This window comes from Panthera leo, chromosome D1 (genome assembly GCF_018350215.1).
Source record: "Panthera leo isolate Ple1 chromosome D1, P.leo_Ple1_pat1.1, whole genome shotgun sequence".
Taxonomy (NCBI): domain Eukaryota; kingdom Metazoa; phylum Chordata; class Mammalia; order Carnivora; family Felidae; genus Panthera; species Panthera leo.
This window is the reverse complement of record NC_056688.1, coordinates 87,709,273-87,726,539: the sequence shown is the minus strand read 5'-3', so window position 1 is coordinate 87,726,539 and position 17,267 is coordinate 87,709,273. Positions and strand designations below refer to the sequence as shown.

Genomic DNA, 17,267 nt, shown 5'->3' with positions numbered 1-17,267 from the left:
GGCTCTAGTTGCCTGGTACCTGGCCCTCGGATGATTTAGGGCAGGGGAAATATTGGCTTGGTGTGTGAGAGTTAGGTAAAAGAGGGGTTGGTTTGCATATGAGAGGTGTGCTCCCAACCAAGTTATTTGCTCCCTGTAAGAACTAGCTAGCCCTAGGAGGACAGTCTGTCCTCTGACAGCAAGATTTTTAGGATCAAAACATCATAACATACAGAAAATTCAAAAACATGATTAATACACTGTGGATGGGGGAGAGGAGTTATAAATATTATAAAAATCACAAATATAAAACATTAATGGTATGGTGAATTGAGGAAATGGAGTGGTTTGGGTTGGATGGTGGACTTATTTCTACTTTTCCATATAGCTAGGAGGAAACCTTCTCCAGGATATGGAAGAGTTTGGAAAACTTAGTAATGGATGTATGCATAGGCTTCGGAAATTAACATTTACTGACTATCTAGTCAGGCACTTAACACAAACAAAACTTCATTTCCATCCATAAACCACTTTAGGGGAGGGATAAATTTTAGAGATGAGTCCAGAAGCTCACAGAATTTAGGCATGGTTAGCTAGTCCACCAGCTCAATTCTAGTAAAGTAAACGACAGATTCGTGATCCCCAGGTCTCACTGGACTCCTCGAAGTCCCTTACACCATACTGCCTTTGGAAAAGCAAGGGAAAAGGAGGATTCAGGTAAGTGTATATTCACTTCTCCCACCAGCACTTTTGTACCACCTTGGCGAAGCTAACAATGGGCAACCGCCATGCCTCAGTTACGCCCACTAGCGGTTTTGGCTCATCCCTTCACACCCAGGATACTTAACATTGCTGAGATTAAACCTTGGGGGGGGGGGGGGGGGGGAAATCCATTTAGCACACACTTTGCATTGCCCTAATAGGCTGAATAACCTTGACGACCAAATTAAGTGAAAGCGTCTGACCTTTAGATCCAGTACCTGTGCACCTTTAACTTGGGGAGGTGGTTAAAATAATTCCTTCAAAAATCATTTCCCCAATTCGGGAGGAGCCTGGCACCTCTGGCTAATTTCTCAACTCTGCGCCTACTGAATGGACAAGGCTCAGAGCCGCCCTGTTGTGTGCTAGGGACACGCGGGGCGAGGGAGGCTGACCGGAAAAACAAGGTTTCTAGGTTGGAAGACTAAGAGGAGCGAAGGATTTGGGGGTCAAGGGCGGAGAGGACTTAGGGTGAGATTTGGGGCCTGTCTCCGAGGATACCGGGTGTAAAATTTCACATACGGGGGCGGGAGGGCTAGAGAGAGCCAGGCAGACAAAAGTCTTTGGGAACAAAGGCTGAAAGGGGTCCGGGGTGGGCAAGTTTAGGGACTGGAGTGGGAGGAGAGAGTGCGGGAGATGTCACGGGGAATAGGAGACAGCCTGCAGAGCTCGCGCACGGTAGCGGAGCCGGGATCCGCGAAGCAGCGGGTCCTACTGCACTGGCCTGGGGCCCACGGGGCGGGGGTGGAGCCTTGCCGGGAGCCGCCCCTTCGATCCGCCCTGTGGGCGGGGCCGTCCTGGCGGTTACATAACAAACCTGTACCAGCGGCCGGGGAGCGGCTCGGGCGGTGGCGGCGGGGGGCGGGGTCTGGGCGGGACCGGGGCGGGGCCAGGCCTGCACCGGGCCAGGCAAGATGGCGGCGATGGAGACCCAGTCGGCACCGCTGACCCTAGAATCGCTGCCGACCGATCCCCTGCTCCTCATCTTATCCTTCTTGGACTACCGGGACCTAATCAAGTAATGGGACGACGCGCATGGCAGGGGTGGGGTCACGGGACGGGGGAAGGCAGTGAGGCAGGAGGGACGGAGGCCCGGCCAGCCGACCGGACCTGGACTCCCGCGTCAGCCAGAAGGTGACGCCAGGGCAGCCCTGATCCTGCAGAGCCACCCCAGGGCCTGGGCGAGACGGGGGCGGAAAGGGCCCCGCCTTTAGATCTTCCTCCCGTCCAGGGCCCAGGCCTGAGGAGCGACGAGAGTCCTCTCTCCCAGGCCTCGGCGAGGCCCAGTTGTAAGATCGGGGAGGTATTTCTCCCGGCTGCTGCCCCGCCAACCCCAGTGCCCAGTACCCGCCTCCCGCCCCGCTGGTTTCGGCCCGATCTGGCCCAGCCCTGGATGCTTTGGAAAAGCCCCTGTCCAGGCCAAGTGCTCTTATCTGCTTGGACCAGGGCCTGCGGACTGGGACGCAGTAGTGGGCAGGTGGGGCGCCGGAAAGAAGGAGCCAGGCGACCCTCTGACCCGCCCCCAGGTGCGACTTCCGTGGTACCATAATATCTAGCAGGGCTCACTTTCGGACATCTATGCTTGATAATTGTTTTGCTGCCAGCTTTCCTCCTCACGGTTGCATGTTGGATTTTGTGTTTTGGTAGTGACTTCCGGTGGTGCGATACAGGTGACCGTCTTCTCCCCTGTACGCTTTGGGTTTCCCACATTACCAGCATCCGTTCCAAAAATAAACACCGGTTGCTGGTAAGGGTGGTTAAGTGCCCAGTTCCTTCTGCGCTCGGGACTGTCTGGGATGGTGGAAGAAATGGCGTTGTTTACACCCTTGACAGCTGGTGGCATGGCTCTGGCTTTCTTGTGCCACCATATGTATTTGCAGAGGAGGCAAAATCGCCCTCTTAAGGATGGGTAGGCAAGATTCGTTTTGTTTTGTTTTGATTTGTTTTTTGTATTACCAACTGGATTATAACCATTTGATTATTGTGCCCTGTGTTAACAGAAATTCTTTTAGAAATACAGCATTCTTGGATTTATTAATAATTGTTGGCTTGCCTAGCTATGTGGCGAGAGAGGGATAACTCCAGTTTCTGGCTGCTATCTATATTAGTGCCTGTAACTTTGTTTTTCAAGAAAATAAATTTTCTCTACCCAGGCTGGTACTTAAAGCAAAGAAATAACATTTGTCTTTTCTTTGGAAAAGGCTGTTCCAGGAGCAAACTGTTTTCATCTGCAATATTTTGTTGCTATATACCCTCTTAGAAATCTAAGACACACACACACACATTGCTGCCAGAGTGATTTTTCTAAGACAGATCTGGCTGTCATTCTCCTTAACCTATGATACTTCTTGTTTATTTACAGACTATAACCTAAACTTCTGGGAGCATTTGTGGTCCTTATCAATTTGGCACAGACCACTCTAGCCAAATCAGACCTCTGCCAGCATACTGCACACTTGTGTTTTTTTGTTCAGTGGCTTAAGCTCTTGACCCTGCCTGGAAGCCTTGCTTGCCTTTTCTCAACCTGGCAAGATGGAATTTCTTTAAGACCCTCTCTCCTGATTCCTCTACCTTCTTCTTTCTTTTGCAGAGTTTATTTGTCATACCAGATAGATTGTGTGCTTTTTTTTTTTAATTTAAATTTTATTTTTTTTAGAAAGAGGGAACGAGTGGGGGGAGGGACAGAGGGGAAGAAAGAAAGAATCTCAAGCAGGCTCCATGCTCAGCATAGATCTAGCCTGTCGTGGGGCTCGATCCCACAACCCTGGGATCATGAGCATGACCCGAGCCGAAATCAAGAGTTGGACCCTCAACCCACTGAGCCCCCCAGGCACCCCTAGATCTGTGCACTTCTTAAAAGTAAAGACTGTCTTGGGGTGCCTGGGGAGCTCAGTCAGTTAAGCATCTGATTCTTGATTTCCACGCAGGTCATGATCTCACAACCGTGAGTTCCAGTGGAGTTTGAGCCCAGGGTCAGGCTCTATGCTGACAGCTCCAAGCCCGCTTGGGATCCTCTCTGCCCCTCCCTCATGTTCTCTCTCTCTCTCTCTCTCTCTCTCACTGTCTCTCCTCAAAATAAATAAATAAACATTTTTAAAAATTCTCAAAAGGTAAAGACTGTTTGTTTATCTTAGTATTCTTCATTTATTCAGTAGATTCTTTTTCAGTGCCTGCTGTGTGCCAGCCAGTTAAATGTTGGGGATATAACAGTGAACAAGACAGAGAGGCCTCTCTTACGAAGTTTTACAGTTGTGTGGGCAAGATGGGAAAACAAAGTGCATAATTACAAGAGATGCTGTTTGCTATGAAGGAAATAAACCAGTTCCTCTGTAAAGGAATGGGAGGGAGGGATGATCAGTTCACATTGCAAGGAGTTGTCGTATATGAAGGATGGCATAGAGCAGTCCTGGCAGAGGGAACAGTGTGTTCAGAAGCTGATTGGACAATAACATAGCCTGTTGGAGGTACTAGAATGGTGTTGTGGGAGTTAGGGAGTGACTCACAGGCAGAATGGCTTGAGAAGAGACTGGTGAGATCATGCAGGACCCTGTGAGCCAAGATGAGGGGATCAGATTTTATTTTAAATGCTTTAGAGAAGAACCTTTTTGTTCTATTCAGGCCCTCAATGGATTAGATGATGCCCACCCACATTGTCCACCATTTCAAATGCTAATCCTTTCCAGAAACATCTAAACACACACATACACACACACACACAGAAATGTTTAACCAGCTATCTGGTTATCTATCCCTTGGTGCAGGCAAGTTGACACATAAAGTTAACTGTCACAAACATCACATTTTATTTACAAAAAAGTTTCCAGTGTACTACAACTTCTTTCCTGCACTATACAGCCCACTTTGCCAAGTGTCTTGCCTATTGCTGAGCTCCAAAGTTTTAGATACATATTTACTGAACTGGATGGTGTTGGATTGGGGTAGTCTGTTGGAATCATTGTGTAATATTAACTGCACAATGTGGATCTCTTCCCAATGATTTATTGTGTACTATTCATTCTTAACCCTCACTGTGTCTCAGAATTATATGTGACACTTTTTTTTAAGTTTATTTATTTTGAGAGAGAGAGAGAGAACAAGCAGGGGAGGGGCAGAGAGATAGGGAGAGCGAGAATCCCAAGCAGGCTCCTATGCGGGCTTGGTCTCACGTACTGTGAGATGATGAGCTCAGCCTAGATCAAGAGTCTGATGTTCAATGGACTAAGCCACCCAGGGGCCCCAACATGTGACACTTTTTAAACATACACATGCTTGAGATACAGATCTTACCCCAAGCCAACAGAGTCAGAATGTCTAGAACAGTATTTCTCATCCTTCACGTACATCAAAATCACCTTTGGTGCTTATTCCAGAGATTCTTTTATGTTGTTTACCTCTTGGGACAGTAGAGAGAGAAGGATCAAGAAAAGAAGGAATGAACTCCAAATTCACAAAACTGGAGGGATTCCTATGTTTGCAAATATTAGTTTGGGCACCTCCTGAGCTTGGAAGAAAAGGATCAGGATGATGTTTGTGTAAAATCTGAAAATTGAACAAAGGCTATTATATTATTTACCATCAGTTGGTTTCTCACATGCCCCAGTCATGGCTTTGACAAGCCCCATGTAATTTAAGATTCCCTTAATTGATTACCTATTGCGCAGCTGAGATCTTTGAATATCGGCTTTTCTACAACCTGTGATTCATCTTCTGAAAGGACCGAAATCCATTTTCCTAATCCTAGGTTCATTCTTTTTGCAAATTAATTAAGTAGGGTAGGCTTTATAGGACTGGAGCACTATTGTATTAGAAGTCTCTATATAATAAGAAAATTATTTATCTCTAATATTCCATGTTTTTGAGCAGCCGATACTAACTTGGATCACTATGGATACTGAATCAGAACTATAATGATTCTGACATATTTTAGAGATGGGCTTTCCAATAGTTGCTATAATTAAAATTGGTTTTGTCTGCAGTATTTCTTTCCTTTAAGAAAAAATTGGAACAAAAAAAGACAAAAGGCTTATGTATTTAATATCAAATGTCTTGCAGATCTTAACATTTCTTTTTTGTTTACATCTGAGTAACATTTCTTCCTGTATGTAGAAGTACTGTCCCAATAATAAGTGCATGAAAACTCTTTGATTTGAAATTAACAACTCCAAAAGTTTATGTGTTTTATAGACTTTCATACGAAAACTATAGTTGTAGAGGTTTGGGGGGTTTATTCGTGAACTCAAATAGTTAAGATTTCACCACTCACAAGGTAATTATAGTAGCTAACATGCTGAACAGGTTTTAGAAAATACTGTTTTGCAATTATAAGGGTGGAAAGTGGGAAATAAGAAACGTAAAGGGAATAAAATCAAACAACATTGAGTATTTTTATCTTTATTTCTAAACTGTTTTCTTATTTTCTTTCATACTAACCTTGAATCTGGTTACTGCCAGTTGTTGCTATGTCAGTCGAAGGCTTAGCCAGCTATCAAGTCATGATCCGCTGTGGAGAAGACATTGCAAAAAATACTGGCTGATATCTGAGTGAGTATTCAGGAAATATGTATTTCTGAAATCCGTCCCTTGGCTTCTGTAACACTAGTCTGTCTGCATCCTCCTCTCTAACCCTTCTCTCTTTATGTCCTTTGATTGTTCTCCTTGTGCCTCCCAGTAAATGCTGGTGTTCTCTAAGCTTCTATCCTTGGGCCACTGTTCTTCTCCCTCTACGAATTCTGCACGCATGTTGCCGTTTGTAGTGGCTGCCTGTGTGCTCCTAACTCCCAAACCTGAATGTCCATCCCTGACATCCCCACAGAGATCACAACCGCCTGCTGGACCTTTTCCATTGGATGACCCACCAGGGTTTTCTGAGTTCAGTAAATGTTAATAAACTTGACAGAATGAAAGTGTAGTTGACAGTAGGTGGCGTTGGGAAAGACAAAAGAAAAGGTAGGGTTGTCAATATCTTTTTCTTAGATCGAGGGAATCAAGTCCTGGCAAGTTGGCAAAGCAAGAAGTAAAGGTCTAAGTATATTATTTAAAGCTGCAAGTTACTCAGTAGAACTAAAAATAATAGGCTATCAAACCCTGGGAGGAGGAAGAATGGGGAAGAGGAAATTTTAAGTATTGTCTGAACTGATCTTTTTCTTTGGGCTATCAGTAGATAGATATAAAATCGATAGATCAAGACTAGAGGCATAAATGTTTAGACTTATAACTTCCAGAAATAACTAAAGTTTCCTTTGAAGGGTTGGACTTAGAATAGGAGACTAGTTTTTCATAAGTTTGTTGGTACTGTATGGTTTTGATAATATGTATGTACATTATTTTCCTTCCAACCCCTGTCTCTCCCCACCCCCCAAACAACACCTGAATTGTTGTTTTCACCATCCCTAAACCGGATTCTCCTGCATTCCTCATCTTCATGGTGGTACCATCCACCTGGGCCTTCCAAGCCAGAAACAGGCATCATCCTAGATCTCCTCTCTTTCTGTCTCTACATTCATTCAATTACCAAGCCCTTTCTGATTTTAGCCTCTCTATATTTCTTGAATCTTTTTTCTCATTTCATCTAGCTACCCGTTTTAGGTCAGTTCATCATCTCTTACCAGAACTCCTCACAACCCTCCTGACTCATCTCTTGGGCCTCTAGTTTACACACCTCCCAAACCACAACCACAATTCTCTCTTTCAGCTCCCCTGTTAAAACCCTTCAGTAGCTCTCTGTTCCCTACAGGATAAGGTCCAACCTCGTTAGCATGATACCGGAAGGCCCTTTGTGGCTGCCTTATCCTGTGCCACTTCTGACTCTTAAGTTTACGCTTCATTCTTTCCCCCTGATTAGAATATACATTATTTGAGGGCAGAAAATAAGCCTCATTTTTTTTTTTTTTTAATTTTTTTTTCAACGTTTTTTATTTATTTTTGGGACAGAGAGAGACAGAGCATGAACGGGGGAGGGGCAGAGAGAGAGGGAGACACAGAATCGGAAACAGGCTCCAGGCTCTGAGCCATCAGCCCAGAGCCTGACGCGGGGCTCGAACTCACCGCGAGATGTGACCTGGCTGAAGTCGGACGCTTAACCGACTGCGCCACCCAGGCGCCCCAAGCCTCATTTTTTAATGTCCTCCATGGCTGAGTAGACACTCAATAAATGTATGTGGAATTGTACCAAATGAGAGATTGAATCATGTGATTACCTTGAATGCTACTGGGTAACCCAGTGTAGATAAATTGTATTAGTATCGTTATATCATTAAATTCTAAATGTTTTCTAAAGTAAAACAACTACATATATGCTTTAAAACTTTATAATTGTGATGTTTTAAGGAGTAAGTTGAAATTCATACCTTATATACTATTCACATTGTGTTTCATTAAGGACATAGGGGAAAACTTAGGGGAAAGAATAAGTAGAAATAAGACAATAAGTGACTCATAATCCCACCCTGCCAGCAATAACTCCTGTAGAATTTTTGATGTATGTATCACTTTTGCTATCTAGTCTTCATTTGTAGCTAAAATAAATGAAAAGGAAGGGAGAGGTAAGCACAAATTCCCAATAAAGTATGTTGGTAAGTGTTTAATTTCATTTCAAAAGATTTTTAATCTCATTTTTTAAAATCTGTTTAGGGAAGAGAAAACACAGAAGAATCAGTGTTGGAAATCTCTCTTCATAGATACTTACTCTGATGTAGGAAGATACATTGACCATTATGCTGCTATTAAAAAGGCCTGGGATGATCTCAAGAAATATTTGGAGCCCAGATGTCCTCGGATGGTTTTGTCTCTGAAAGGTACTGGGAATGCAGGGTCTCCCTTCTTCATCTAGTAACTGTAGTATAAATAGGTTAAATAACTTTGGTTTTCTTATCATCTATGCTACTCTGTAATTCACCAACATTATCTGTAATTCACCATTCATATTTGGCCAAGAAAATAGGAAGCCTATATTACTAAAAGGACTCTTGCTTTACTGCTTGTCCCGTTTTTGAGTGCCTTGGGACCCATGTGATTATTTATTAGAAGGGAAAGCTGAACTCCTTGTATCCTTATATTTTATAATAAACTCACTAATAGGAAGAGTGCTTGAGGATAACTATTGTGATTTCTTTCAAAGGATTTGTTTTTTAATTGAAAAACTGCCTGCTGTATCAACCCTCTTTCTTATTTTTAGTGCAAGTAAATTGTTGTTTGATAGTCTAATGATCTAGAAAGATCAAGTATTAAAGACCTGGGTCTTTAAGAGTGTGAGAGGAGCATACTAAAATAAGGAAACCTTTCATCCCTATTTTGACATTTACAGAACAGTTAAAACTAAGATTTGAACTGAGGTCTATTTGACCCCAGAATTTGTGCTCTTTCTATTATTGTCCAACTCTGGGAAGAGATATTAACAAGCTCTTTCCCATTCATTTGATTTGCTAATTTATGCCCAGGAAAGTATATAAATAGGTTGCAGATATATTGCTACTTAGTCCCCAAGTTTTTTCAGATTTCTCCACTAAAAGGAATATAAAACATGTTTTGGCTTTGCTGAGCTGAGCTGTAATTGGTATCAGTTCTTCTCACATGTATTCCTTTTGAACTAAGGTCTCTTTAGAAACAGCCTTCCTTTTACATTCCGTATTTTCACTGTAACTTCCCATGCAAACATGAATTTCGTACAAACCATGGTTGTATGACCAGGTACTTCAAACTGAGTTGCTAGGAGCTAGAGGAAAGATTGATTTGGCAGGGAGAGTAGAGCTTTGAAGGAAAGTATCCTTGATTAATATCTTCAGTGGCTTTTTTGTCTTGGAAGAAAAAAACAATATGAGCAATATCTACTTGGTATGTGGGGTTAAATAATTTCAAGAGGAAGGTCATTCCGAAAATAGGTATTTCAGAATATAAGTAAAATAGGTAAGGGTTTGTAATAGCTATTATTTTGTATTAAACACAAATCAAGGAACTAAGCTAATTGTTTTATATTATTCCATATTATCCAAATCTTATGAGATAGATAATTATTATATAGGTGAACTACCTAAGATATAAAAAGCCAAGTAAGTTGTTTGCTGTCACAAAACAAAAGGCCGCAGAGCCAGGATTTGAATATATAGAGCTGACCCCAGAGCTATGGTCTCAATAACTGATGGGAGAGAGGACCTATCCTATTTTGTCCAGAGTGTCTTAGGACTCTTAGAGAGCAAGTCCAATACTAGCATGTTCGGACCATGAGAATATAAGCATGGTTCTCCTTTTAGTCACAGAGCTACCAAGAAATGAAGAAACTAAAGATACAGAGCAGCTTCTTTTTTTGTTTTTCTTTTTTTTCCTCCTTTTTTTGGGGGGTTGGGAGGACTCCCATTTGGCATTCCCAGGTTCGCTGCTCACTGTTCTGTACCTAATGGTTAGAGGTGAGGTTGTCAGAGACTTCCTTGATGGCCCCTGTTTCATTCCCAGGTGACAGTTGTCTGGGGGTTTTGCCCTGAGGAATGGGGTAAAAGCTGTTTGATATCTGGAATGCTGGGGATTCTAGGGGTGCCAGGCCTATGAGTTGTAGGGCTGAATCGGGAACTAGCTACTCACCTCAGCAGCGACAGTCCCTGACTCAATCTCAAGGTTATGGAGATGGCAGATAGAAAGGAAACTTGGAAAGCAAATAGGCATCGGGCTTGGGGAAAGTTTTACAGAGTACCTTGAAATTATGGTATATTAATATATCTTGTACCAATCTATCTAATGGTATATAACATGTGTCTTCAGATTCCATATTTACCTTACATGTGGGCTTAGAACTTCAGATTTGAAAGGGGCCTTTGAGACCATTTAGACCAGAGGTTGGCAAACTTTTTCTTTAAATGACCAGATAGTAAATATTTTAGTCTTTGAGAGCTAGATGGTCTCTGTCACAACTATTCAACTCTACTGTTATTGTGGGGAAGCAGCCATAGATAATACATAGACAAAGGGGCAAGGCAGTGTTCCAAGAAAACTTCATTTACAGAAACAGGCTGCAGGCTGGGATTTGGGCTGCAGGTTGTAATTTGTCAGTCCCCGATTTATACCAGTTCCCTTGTTTTACAGGTGCAGGGACAGGCTCAGAGAGTTTAGGTGATTTACACAAGGTCCCATAACTAGTAAGTGACAGAGGTAGAATTTCAGTGGAGGTTTCTTGGCTTCCAGTAACCTTTTCCCTGCTTTTTCACACAAGTAGTCTAAGGAGCAACGGAAGTACATGAACATTTATTGAGTGCCAGGAAAGCACTATATTAAACACAGGAAGCTTATTTAATCCTCACTATAATTCTCTCAGGCAGGTAGTATTATTCCCCATTTGCCAGATGAAATGGATTAAAGAGGTGAAATTACTTGCCAGAGATCACACAGCTCGTGGGTGGCAGAGCTGAGATTTGAGCCTGGTCTGATTGTGGCCCAAATTCTACCATAGGAAGATGTCCCTCTCAACCTTGATTTTACTATATTGTAAACATGTATTTCCTTATTTTTCTCTCTTGTTGTCATTGTTTTACTTTTTTCCGTCCAGCTATCTCTTCTTCAAGAAATTCTTATTTTCGTAAGGTTATATGTTAAATGTCCAACATGTAGCACTAACTATACCAATATTAGTTTCCTTCCTCTCAATTTCTGGTTCAGGCAACTATTCATGTTTTCTTTTGTACTAAACTTTTTTTTTTTTTTTTAAATAAACTTTTTATTTTGGAATAATTGTAGATTGCAGTAAGTTGCAAAGCTAGTACAGAGAGTTCTTGTACACACTTCACCCAGTTTCAGTTTCCCCTAGTGTATCTCCCTACGGGACATTTGTCAAAACTAAAGTCTTCATTGGTATGTAACTATTAACTAAACTCCAGGTTTCATTCGGATTTCACCACAGTTTCCATTAATATGGAATTTGATTCTGGAATTCAATCCAGAATACCACATTGCCTCTAATTGTCATGTCTCCTTAGTGTCTTCTGGTCTGTGGCAATTTCTCTGTCTTTCCTTGTCTTTCATGATCTTGATAGTCTGAAGGAGTATTGGTCAGGTATTTTGTAGAATGTTTCTCAAAACAGCTTTGTCTGAAGAATTACTATGATTAGATTGGGGTAATGGGTGTTTAGAAAGATTATCATCCACACGCCATCACTGGTAATGTTAACTAACATACAGAAATGCGTGTGGATCATAAGTGTACAACTTGATAAATTATCACAACATAAACATGACCATTGTAACACCCTCCAGGTCAAGAAGTAGAATGATTTTCTGTACCTAGAGCCCCGCCCCCACCCCATCTTTCTCAGAGGTAATTGCTATCCTGATTGCTAGCACCACTGAATAGTTTTCTCTTTTTGAACTTTATATAAATTGCATGATTAAGTCTATATTTTATGTGAATTATTTCTATTTTGTCTGTGAGATTCAACTGTATTGTGTGTAACAGTAGCTTGTTCATTTTTGTTGCACTATAGTCTGCCATTACATGGGTAGGCTCTAATTTATAGATTCATTCTACTGTCGATGGATATTGGGTTATTTCTAGTTTGGGGCTATTATAAATAATGTTATAGATAATTTTTGGTGTACATATGAGCATATTTCTATCAAGTAAATATCGAGGATTGGGTTTCCTGGCTTGTGGAGTATGCTTATGTTAAACTTCAGAAGATACTATTAATTTTCCAAAGTGGTTCTAAAACTTTACAGTCCTACCAGCACTTTAACATTGTCATTCTTTTTTTTTTTTTTTTTTTTTTTTTTTTGCCTTTCTAGTGGGTATGTAGTGGTGATTTTAATTTACATTTCCCTAAAGATATTGAATAATGACACTTTTTTTTTTTTTTTTATTTTATTTATTTTTTTTTTTTTCAACGTTTATTTATTTTTGGGACAGAGAGAGACAGAGCATGAACGGGGGAGGGACAGAGAGAGAGGGAGACACAGAATCGGAAACAGGCTCCAGGCTCCGAGCCATCAGCCCAGAGCCTGACGCGGGGCTCGAACTCACGGACCGTGAGATCGTGACCTGGCTGAAGTCGGACGCTTAACCGACTGCGCCACCCAGGCGCCCCGAATAATGACACTTTTATTTCTAGCTTTCCAGTCTTCACGTCATTCATTTCTTTTTCCTGTTTTACTGCACTGGCTAAGGCCTTCGGTGTGATGTTGGATAGAAATGCTGAGAGTGAGCATCCTTATCTTTCTGATCACAGAGGGAAAGCTTTCAACATTTCTCCTTTAAAGATGATGTTTGCTGTAGGTTTTTTGTAGCTATTCTTTATCACATGGAAGAAAGTCTCTTCTGATCCTAGTTTGTGGAGAGATTTTTTTTTTTTTTACTTTTGTCTTTGTGTTTTATTTTTTATTTTAAAGTTTATTTGTTTTTGAGGGGTGCCTGGGTGGCTCAGTTGGTTAAGTGTCTGACTTCAGCTCAGGTCATGATCTCACGGTTTGTGAGTTCAAGCCCCACAACGGGCTCTGTGCTGACAGCTCAGAGCCTGGAGCCTGCTTGGGATTCTGTGTCTCCCTCTCTCTCTGTCCCTCCCCCACTCTCACTCTGTCTCTCTCTCCCTCTCAAAAATAAATAAACATTAAAAAAATATACAATACAAAATATACAAATATATTTACAAAATATACAAAATATACAAAAATAAATAAACATTAAAAAAAAATTTTGAGAGAAAGAGAGAGGGAGACAGAGAATCCCAAGCAGACTCCACACTGTCAGTGTAGATCCTGACATGGGGCTTGAACTCACAAATCTTGAGATCATGACTTGAACCAAAATGAAGGGTCAGATGCTTAACCAAATGAGCCACCTAGGCACCCCTATTTTTGTCTTCCTGCTTAAAAATTTTTTTTAATGTTTATTCATTTTTGAGAGAGAGACAGACAGACAGAGGATGAGCGGGGGAGAGGCAGAGAGAGAGACACACACAGAATACCAAGCTGGCTGCAGGCTCTGAGCTCTCAGCACAGAGCCCCATGTGGGGCTCAAACCCACGAACTGTGAGATCATGACCTGAGCCAAAGGCAGCTGCTTAACCAACCCAGGACCCCTGTCTTTGTGTGGATACTTGAGTTTTTGTCAAATGACTTTCCAGCCTTCTGATTATCACGATTTTCCTACTTCATTCTGTTAATATGCCGAATTGCATTCATTGATTTTCTGAATATTAAACCAACTTTGTATTTCTGGAATAAACATACTTTGGCTGTAATATCCTTTTCATATGTTGGATTTGATTTGCTAGTATTTGATTGGGGTTTTTACATCCATGTTCAAGAGAGACTTTGGCCTGTAATTTTTCCTTCTTGCAATGTTCTTGTCAGGTTTTGGTATCAAGATGATGCTGGCCTTATAAAAGGCCAGCCAAGTTGGAAAGTGTTGCTTCTTTTTCTGTTCTCTGGAAAAGTTTATATAAGCTTGGTAGTCTGTCTTGCTTAAATTGTTAGTGGAATGTACCAGCGAAGCCATTCAGTCCTGGAGTTTTCACTGTGGGAAGGTTTTAAGTTACAGATGCAATTTCTTTATTAGATAGAGTACTATTCAGATTTTCTACTTATTCTTATGTCAGTTTTGAGTATATTTCTAGGAAATTGTCCACTTCATTTACATGTTCTAATTTACTGCTGTAAAGGTTTTTATAATATCCTTTTATCTGTATGATGCTTGCTGTTGTATCTGTAGTGATTTCACCTTTCCGTTTCTGATATTATTTGTGCTTTTTCTGTTATTCTTGATCAGAGTTAACCTTAATAGTTTTTTCAAAGAACTGACTTTAGCCTTTGTCAATCCTCTCTATATTCATTTTCTATTATTTCATTAATTTCTCTGATTTCTTTCTGACTTTACTGTGGCTTTTTCCTTTACCTGAGGTGATTAGATCATAAATTTTTAGGCTTTCTTGTTTTCTTCAGATGCATTTGCTACAGATTTCCCTTTAAGCATGGCTTTAGCTTCATCTCATAAGTTTTAATATGTTGTATTTTAATTTACGTGAGATTCAAAATATTTTCTGATTTCTTTTGATTTCTTCTTTGAGCCACAGATTATATAGAAATGTATTGCTTGGTTTCCAGATGTTTGAGTTTTTTTTTAAAGTAATCTTCTTAATATAATTTATATTTTAATTCCACTGGATCAGAGAATATACTCTGATTTCAGTCATTTGAAATTTGTTGTGCTTTGTTCTCTGGTCCAGCATATACTCTGTCTTGGTAAATGTTCCATGTACTCTTGAAAAGAATGTATATTTTGCGATTGTTGGATTCAGTACTGTATATATAATTAGGCAAAAATTGTTAATTTTGTTTAAATCTTTTGCACTCTTACTGATTTTATTTTCTTTTTTCTTTTTGTCTACTTGTTCTATTAGTTACTGAGAGGGGTATGTTAAAATTTCTCAGTGTGGTAGGCAGAATTCTGAGAGAGCTCCAAAGATTCACCCCTGCTGTACATGCCTGGTATGATAATAGCCTCCCTTTGAGTGTGAGTGGTGCTGGAGATAATTGATTTCAGTCCTGTTTTTAGGTAATATGTGACAAAGGTGAATGGGCTTTGCAGATTTAATTAAGGTCCCAAATTAGTCGAATTTGAGTTAATTGTTAATCAAAATTAAAGTTATCCGGAGCAGGCCTTACCTAATCAGGTGAGCCCTTGAAAGGAACCAGGCCCTTCCAGAAGGCAGAGAGATTTGAAGCATGGGTATTTCGTATTGGCTTTGAATAAGTAAACCAGCATGTTGTGATGAGGGCCATGTAACAGGGAATGGCAGGTGGCTTCTGGGAGCTGAGGACCACAGTCCTGCAACTGCAAGGAAATGAATTCTGACCATAACCAGTGAAGTTGGAAGAGGACTTCAAGCATAAGATGCATAACCTAAGATGCATAGCAGCCGGAGTTGACACAGTGATTTCAGCCAGTGGGACCTGTGCGGAGGATCCAATTCAGTCATGCCCAGACTTCTTACCTACAGAAATTGTGGGACAGTAAATGAATGCGGTTTCAGCTGCTAATAGCACAGCAATAGAAAACTAATAACTGTGGTTGTGGATGTATCTTTTTTCAATTTTAGTTCTGTTATTTTAAAAAATACATTTTGAGGGGCGCCTGGGTGGCTCGGTCGGTTAAGCAGCCGACTTCGGCTCAGGTCATGATCTCGCGGCCTGTGGGTTCGAGCCCCGCGTCGGGCTCTGTGCTGACAGCTCAGAGCCTGGAGCCTGTTTCGGATTCTGTGTCTCCCTCTCTCTGACCCTCCCCCATTCATGCTCTGTCTCTCTCTGTCTCAAAAATAAATAAACGTTAAAAAAAAAAAAATTAAAAAAAAATACATTTTGAAGCTGTGTTATTAGTTACACAAAATTAGCATTATAATATTTGTGTAGTCAATTTAACCTTTTAGCCATTACAAAAAGCCTTCTGTTACTTCTGATAATGCTGTGTGCCTGAAAGTCTATTTTGTGTGATTTTGGTAGAGCTATTTTAACTTTCTTTTCTGTATCTACATCTCTAAGATGTTTCTCTTGTATATGATTGTGTTTTGTTTTGTTTCTGTCATTCTTTTATTTATTAGGTTATTTAGTTTATTTATATTTAATGTAATTATTACTGTATTTGGATTTATATATATGCCATGTTCCTAATTGTTTTTTATTTGTGCTCCTGAACAGATGTTCCTTTTTTTCTATTCTTCTTAATTATGTTTTATTCTGTACCTCCTTTTCTTATATAACTTTTTTAGCAATTACCCTAGAGATTTAAGTATGCACCTCTGATTTAATTAAAATCTATTGTAAATTAGTATTTTTACCTCTTCCTGGACAATACAAGAACCTTAGACTACTTTAACTCCAATTATCTCCCTCCTGCCTCTTGTGTTACAGTTTTTGTGATTTTAATATTGGACATATTTTCTATCCCTGAAAAGATTATTATTATTATTTTATATATTCAGTTCAATTTCATTTTAGACTTACCTCCATATCTACCTTTTCTCATTGCTCTTCATTTCTTCCTGCATCTTCATGCTTTCATTTGGGATCATTTTTCTTCTACCGGAAGAATTCCTTTAAGTGTTTTGTTTTAATTTTTAAAAATTTCTGTTTATTTATTTTAATATTTTTTTATTTTTGAGAGAGAGAGAGCCACGGAGCATGAATGGGGGAGGGGCAGAGAGAGAGGGAGGCACAGCTCTATGCTGAGCTATCAGCTCCAGGGCTCAAACTCATGAACTAACCAATTGTAAGATCATGACCTGAGCCAAAGTCAGATGCCCAACTGACTGAGCCATTCAGGCACCCCATTTTTAGTAATTTTTTAAAGGAGAGACCCCTACTCCTGAATTTTTCAGATTGCTTTTCATCTAAAAATGTATTTCTCTCACCTACACTTTTGAAATATATATATACAGTGGGTATAGAATTTAGTCAACAGTTATTTTTTTCAGCACTTTGAAGATACCATTCTTCTGGCTTCTATTGTTTCTGTTGAGAATGTAGCTGTCAGTCTGATTGTTATACCTTTGAAGGGGACTGCC

The 17,267-nt window shown here is 40.6% G+C and overlaps 1 protein-coding gene across 1 annotated transcript in view; it reads left to right on the top strand.

The window, feature by feature from the left end:
• Nucleotides 1-1,628: 1,628 nt before the first annotated feature.
• FBXO3 (F-box protein 3) overlaps nucleotides 1,629-17,267 on the top strand; it is a 32,664-nt gene continuing 17,025 nt past the window's right edge. Inside the window, exons 1-3 of the mRNA XM_042904937.1 lie at nucleotides 1,629-1,756; nucleotides 6,190-6,279; nucleotides 8,368-8,531. Of these exons, the coding sequence (XP_042760871.1) occupies nucleotides 1,653-1,756; nucleotides 6,190-6,279; nucleotides 8,368-8,531 (358 nt within the window). The 5' untranslated portion in view covers nucleotides 1,629-1,652. The remainder of the gene's footprint in view (nucleotides 1,757-6,189; nucleotides 6,280-8,367; nucleotides 8,532-17,267) is intronic.